Consider the following 6364-nt stretch of genomic DNA (forward strand, 5'->3'; position numbering starts at 1 on the left):
AATGGGAGTGAATGAAATAATTTGTGTGAATGAACTGTTGAAAGTCATGCCTTTTATAGGCCTTCAGCGTGAAACGGTAGAAAGCGAAAAAGACGGAGAGCCTCAGAACGTGCAATGCTCGTGTGGATGACTTGTGCGAATGGGAGGACTTTTCTTCTTCTTTTTTTTTTTTCAGTTTTAAAATAATAAAAATAAAAAATAAAAAATAAAATATTTTATAAAATTAATGATCACACACTCATCTCGCCCGACTGGACAAACGGCGTCAACGCGCGTGTGGGACATCTACCGAACCCACATTGGTGGGTCTCCTCACTCCCTCCAAAACATGGGTACCCTTTAGGTCCCAAACCCAAAGCTCAAGTTTTAAAATAATAAAAAAATAAAAAAATAAAAAAATATATTTTTATAAAATTAATGATCACACACATCTTGCCCGACTGGACAATAACATCGACGCGCATGTGGCCAAACCAAAGCTCAAGTTTTAAAATAATAAAAAATAAAAAATAATATTTTTTATTAAAATTAATGATCACACACACATCTCGTCCGACTGGACAAACAACATTGCGCACACGTGAGACATCTACTGAACCCATATTGGTGGGTCTCCTCACTCTCTCCAAAACATGAGTACCCCTAGATTCCAAACCCAAAACTTAAGATTGGAGTACATAAAGGAGGCTTCCAAATCAAATTTTTTCAATGTGGGATTCTCCAACCAAAGGTTGGTTCCCTCTTATTTTTGAAAATTAAATTTTCACCCAACAATTTCTCACCATGGGAATCTCTCAAGCTATGCGATGTAACCCTAAATGTCTACTCTGATCGAAGAATAACCCTTTCCGCCATATCTCTACTAGAGGGGAAAAAAGAAATCCCAATTACTGCACTCCAAATGAAAATTCCTCAAGTTGGAGGCAATTCTGAGTCAATCACGTCGGAGGAGGAGGTTACGTGAAAGAAATCCCAATTACTATAAAAAAAAATTGAGGAAATGGATGTGTACTTGAGCCGAAGGACGCAGATTGCAGCTGGAGACAATGGTGGAGTGAGTCTTGGAACAAGCATCAAGAAGTAAGGATAGAGAAAGAGTTAGTAGAGAATAAACCACCTCACCAACGAAGTTATTATTAAATTAATATATTTACCCACTCATCAATACATAATCAACAACTTTACCTCCACATCATTTTCTGTTAGTCAAACTAACGGTCCAAGGACCATTTACAATCATTAACCAAACTTCAGGGACTAAAGTGTTCATTTTGTAATCTTAGAGACCAAATAGACACTTAGTTCAAACCTTTAGGACCAAAACTATATTTTGTCATATATATATATATATATTTATTGCTCATTGTAAGCATATTAGCTCTTAAGCCGATTTTAGGTCAAGCTTATACTTTATATATATATCAAGCTATATATTGATCTTTTAAAAATAATCATAGGGAGCTTTGCTTATGAATGTGTGTATGTATATATATATGTATAATCAATTAATTAATTAATTAGACGGGGATAAGGATAGGGAATAGTTCTTCGCTCCCTCCCCTATTCCTATCTAATCGAGGATTCTTCGCCCTGTTCAGGGCAGATGCCCCCAGGTGAAATAGACATCTCTATTTGTCATATAATAAGTTAAGATAAAGAATGGTATGAAACACCATATAAATAGAAAATGTGATACGAGTAATCATAAAGATAATTTGTAGTAGTTCTAATCTTGAAACTATGTTGAAATCACATGTGTTATGGATCATCATGGAGACTAAAGGAATAAATCAAAATGAGACGAGTTTGAAATTAGAAACATTAGACCAAACGGGGAAGAGAATTGGGCCTTGGGCCTCAAGTCTTAGGCCTCGTCCATATTCAACCCGAGGAGCTCAAACTGTCTCGTGGGGTGTGTCCAACATGCCCCTAGTCCAGTATCTATGGTACCCTCGGTTTGGTTTACTTGTTAATATAATCCCGAAAGGAGAAGGAAAAGATATTGGGTCAAATTCATTTACAAATATATTTTTGTAACTTCTAAAAAGGTAACTTGAATTCTACTCTCAAACTTTTTAGCTTCCACACTCATCCATTCTAGACTTAAACGTGTGACATAGGTGACACTGGTGTGCAAGTTCTTTCTTATGTAAGCCACATTCTTTTTCCCTTCAAACAAATTCTTGCTTATGTCACGTAAAGGTCAAATATATTTTTATCCATATAAATTTTGGCATCAACAACATCAAACAAAGAATCTACAAAAGTTTTTGTAATATAGCCCGGTGTTTAAAATACAACTCTTAAACTTTACTAATTTATTAAGATTACTATAGAAATTAATCATTAATGGTATGGATGGCTTCAGGCACACAAATATCATAAGTAAGTACATGATGTTAGAGAAGAGAATCATGATCTGGTGAATTCCACGTGGTGAAATTTTAGTAGCCCACGATGGAACCTATCCAACTTGTCCAATGAAGAAGAATCATCTAACACGTGTTCATACACGATTGGTTAAAACCATATCCAACTTATCCAAGTAGAAAATGGCAGATAAGGTGGTGTCCCCCATTTACTCTACGTCACATAAACAAATAAAGAGATCTACAACATAATTCTCGATTTCTCACTAGAAAAACCTTTAACTTCGTAAAAGAAAAGGTATTCAAAAAGGCTGGTGGTGGAAGAAATGGCACAAGCTATGGCATCAATGGCAGGTCTATGTGGTTCCTCTCAGGCTGTTTTGGAAGGTAGCCTTCAAATTAGTGGCTCAACCCGCTTGAGTGTGGCTGGCAGCAGCAGGCCCTCCGTCCCCCGGTCTGGGTTGATGATCAGAGCCCAGCAAGTTTCTGCTGAGCCTGAGACCAGCCGCAGGGCTGTTCTTGGCTTGGTCGCCGCCGGTCTCGCTTCCAGCTCTTTCGTTCAAGCTGTTCTCGCTGAGGCTAAGCCCATCAAAGTCGGTCCTCCACCACCTCCCTCCGGTGGACTCCGTAAGTGATTCAACATTAAACTTTTCATAATCCATCGGCTTAAATCTTTAGGTCAAATTTGACCGTTAAATCACGGATTGATCCAAAATCTTAAGCTTATTGACAATGTTTTGATTGTTGCAGCTGGGACTCTGAACTCGGACCAGCCAAGGGACTTGGACCTGCCATTGAAAGAGAGGTTCTTCCTGCAACCACAAAGTCCAGAGATGGCTGTGGCGAGGGCAAAAGAATCAGCCAAGGACATTATCAATGTAAAGGGGCAGATAGAGAAGAAGGCTTGGCCATTTGTCCGTGATGACCTTCGTCTTAAGGCAGAGTACCTTCGTTATGATCTCAAGACAATCATTTCAGCCAAGCCTAAGGAAGAGAAGCAGGCCCTTAAGGACCTCACAGGAAAGCTCTTCCAAGACATCAACAACGTTAGTATTGTTTCATAATTTCTAACTTGATTACATGTATCTTCTGTATTGTTTCTAACGTTTTCTTTTCTACCATCAACTGGGAAATTTGCAGTTGGATTATGCAGCAAAGATTAAGAGCAGCTCAGAAGCAGAGAAGTATTATGCTCAGACTGTGTCAACCCTCAACGATGTCCTCTCCAAGATTGGTTAGAAGAAGAACGTTTTCTGTTAATGTGATGTAAAATTATTTGTGAAGATAATGCGAGATTCTCCAATTTGAACCAATGTTATATCCACGGAATTTGGTTTCATCCCTCAACTCAACTCTTGCTAATTTCTTATTGCATTGCTTATTTTTTTCAGTGACACTACAATTTTCACTACTTACGTTTGGTGTGCATTAATAGCAATGCAACATAGATAGAGAACATATTCCCCAAGGATAGTTTGTTTTGCGGTAATCCTACATTACTACCATATGGACATCAACATTATCATATTCGGATTGTGGAAACTTAAAATAGTCAAACATCCAAAGATACCAAACATCTTAAAATCCTCCAGTTTCAATTTAGCCATCTTGATTCTCGTTAAAAAGATGAGTTTTCCCTTCTATTGGGCATTGATACAATTACACTCCTTACCTTTAGCCCTAAATTATTGACCAATCACTTTCTTTCCCTCGTCACTTTTAGTTAGGATATTTTTCCATCTACTAGAGGTGAACATCGGTCGGAGTCGGTTTTCCAACCAAACCGCCATTGAACTTACTATGGTCGGTTTAATAAATGCTCAAACCAACCTCGATCGTCAATGAATAAAAGTCAATCGATCGGTTTGGTTAGTTTTATTCTTTAAAAAAAAAAAATTGAAAATTTTCGATTTGGCATTTTTCCAAACTGACACTAACCGACCCTCTTCTCCAACCAACTGATTTTGGTTCGGTCAACTGGCTCAGTTTTTCAGTCTATCATGCTCACCCCTAATCTATACAACGCTCTCACCAAAACTCTATAAACTTACACTCTAGGTATTTTCACATTTCCTTTCTTACTCTCTTTTCCATTTTATTCAATAAAAAACTTACTTTGAAATTAGAGGTCTCAATATCTCTCCTTCACAACTGAACGATCACTACAATCAAACATAAGAAGAAAATAGCTTGGGTCCATACATCATGGTGAAATTCGCTCCAAGTCCACTATTCTCGCCCAATCTTCCTGTCGATTCAATTGTGAGAATATTTTGTACCATTTTCATCGTCTTTAAGCATTCTTCCATGTAGAATCAGATTTAGCACAAAAAGTTCTTGCCAGAATCATTTAAAAAAGACTTATTATATGATCAGTTTCTTAAAGTTGCTTAGAATACGATTCGGTGCATATGTAACAAATCCATTTTCAACGGGATCTTTTCTAAGCAGAAATTTCAAAAGAAAAAGAGAGTAGAAAAAGCGACCCACGTTTTGTTTTGCATATGTCGGTGTGGTATGATATATTGCCTGGCAATTGCTGGAAAAGGAAAACGGTAGATGCTCCTAATGTGAACTGAGATGTGGATTCAAAATTTATTCAAAATTAATAAAATAGAGGTTATATTGTCATTACAGGAAACCGATGTCAATTGGATTATACATGTTGTGGTTCAGAAGGTTTTGCTTTGGGTTTCCTCTGTTCTTCTCTATAAGCTGCTGTTGCAGAAACATAATAAGCAACAGTACAGAGCCCATGAATGAAACACACAATCCCACCACCCAAAAACAGGCCATGACTTGATATCTCACATGAGTTTTTCCACTTGGAATTGTCCACCGTCCCAGCTATCAACAATGATAACCCAATAGCCAATGTAATCCTAATATTTCAGCCAAAGAGAAGAACACTTCCATAAAATTTGGGTTTCATTTAAAATCATTCAAGATTACCTAAACTGAATTGATTTACTCGATAGGTTGAATAATGTCTGAAAAACTATTTCTCAACAAAAACTTCAAATGGCAATGCTTAAAAGGCTAGGAGAAGATTGATTTAGTGCCACAGAGACTCACCATGAGAGTATCATGAAGAGCAATCCCAATCGCTTATTTGCAGTTGATTCTTGAAAATGTTGCTTATTCCTAATGCAAATGCACCCACCAAGTACTTTAGCAATGACATGAGCAACACCAAGCAGAATAGTTGCAGCCAGCCCCTGACTAAAAGCATCATCTCTCGGCTTCCTGCTGCATGCACGCACCCATATGCTCACCGATTCTAGTACCACCTGAAATAGGAAATACGTCGAACAGTTAACATGCATATTTTGATAAACGTCAACAGCGAGCCATATATTACTATTTCTTTTCACTTTACTTCAGCAATACCCGATTCTGAGCCTTTTCAGCTTGAATGCCAAGTATTCCGGCAACAGCGTCGATTACCATAACCAAAATGCAGACCAGAAAGCCATAGTTTCGCGCCATTTCTGCAGCAGATTCAGAGCTTTCCCCTAGATTTGAAATTGGGGGAACATGGTTTAAAGCTCTGAATTGGAGACAGGGAAGATGGAATAAAGGAAACCCAGACTTGCGCCATTACATAAATAAAAGGAATCATCTTTGGTGACAAATTTTTCAAAAAAGCTTCTTTCCTTTCTGCAGTTCTTCCCTTTTTGGTTCTTTGGATGCAGTTGCAGATGCCTTCCATGGGAGTCAAGAAATGAACAGGATCCGAGGAAATTTTCTAACGCTTTCAGATTCTTTTAAAATCGGTGCCGCCGGATTGTAAGCCTAATATCAGAGCTTAAGAAGAAATCAGAAAGGAAGGAAAAAGTCAAAGGTTTTTTATTCTGTACAATAACTGAATTGCTTCATTTAAATAAGCAAAGAAATTTGTTATACTTGACGTGAATAAGTAATTTTTCAAATTTTAATAATTTTGTATATATTATAAATATTATAATAATAATAGATGTCAATTAGGCCAAAGC

At 37.4% G+C, this 6364-nt stretch overlaps 2 protein-coding genes across 2 annotated transcripts; one reads left to right on the plus strand and one right to left on the minus strand.

The window, feature by feature from the left end:
• Window positions 1–2623: 2623 nt before the first annotated feature.
• On the plus strand, window positions 2624–3716 carry LOC120083259 (oxygen-evolving enhancer protein 3, chloroplastic-like). Its single transcript, XM_039038931.1, has 3 exons — window positions 2624–2996; window positions 3120–3415; window positions 3510–3716. The coding sequence occupies exons 1-3, from the start codon at window positions 2696–2698 to the stop codon at window positions 3606–3608; spliced, it is 696 nt and encodes a 231-aa protein (XP_038894859.1). The 5' UTR covers window positions 2624–2695; the 3' UTR covers window positions 3609–3716.
• On the minus strand, window positions 3559–6364 carry LOC120083260. The gene is made up of 3 exons (XM_039038932.1): window positions 5760–6364; window positions 5445–5659; window positions 3559–5251 (listed from the first exon to the last, which is right to left on the minus strand). The coding sequence occupies exons 1-3, from the start codon at window positions 5856–5858 to the stop codon at window positions 5026–5028; spliced, it is 540 nt and encodes a 179-aa protein (XP_038894860.1). The 5' UTR covers window positions 5859–6364; the 3' UTR covers window positions 3559–5025.

Source organism: Benincasa hispida, chromosome 8 (assembly GCF_009727055.1).
Source record: "Benincasa hispida cultivar B227 chromosome 8, ASM972705v1, whole genome shotgun sequence".
Lineage (NCBI taxonomy): Eukaryota > Viridiplantae > Streptophyta > Magnoliopsida > Cucurbitales > Cucurbitaceae > Benincasa > Benincasa hispida.

Excerpts from the sequence above, each read along its gene's own strand:
- LOC120083259 (XM_039038931.1), top strand. The coding sequence starts at position 2,696 with ATGGCACAAGCTATGGCATCAATGGCAGGTCTATGTGGTTCCTCTCAG. Across the intron at positions 2,997-3,119 it reads ACCTCCCTCCGGTGGACTCC|CTGGGACTCTGAACTCGGAC; the intron begins GTAAGTGATTCA and ends TGATTGTTGCAG. Across the intron at positions 3,416-3,509 it reads TCTTCCAAGACATCAACAAC|TTGGATTATGCAGCAAAGAT; the intron begins GTTAGTATTGTT and ends GGAAATTTGCAG.
- LOC120083260 (XM_039038932.1), bottom strand. The coding sequence starts at position 5,858 with ATGGCGCGAAACTATGGCTTTCTGGTCTGCATTTTGGTTATGGTAATC. Across the intron at positions 5,660-5,759 it reads CTGAAAAGGCTCAGAATCGG|GTGGTACTAGAATCGGTGAG; the intron begins GTATTGCTGAAG and ends TTCCTATTTCAG. Across the intron at positions 5,252-5,444 it reads CTCTTCATGATACTCTCATG|GATTACATTGGCTATTGGGT; the intron begins GTGAGTCTCTGT and ends CTGAAATATTAG.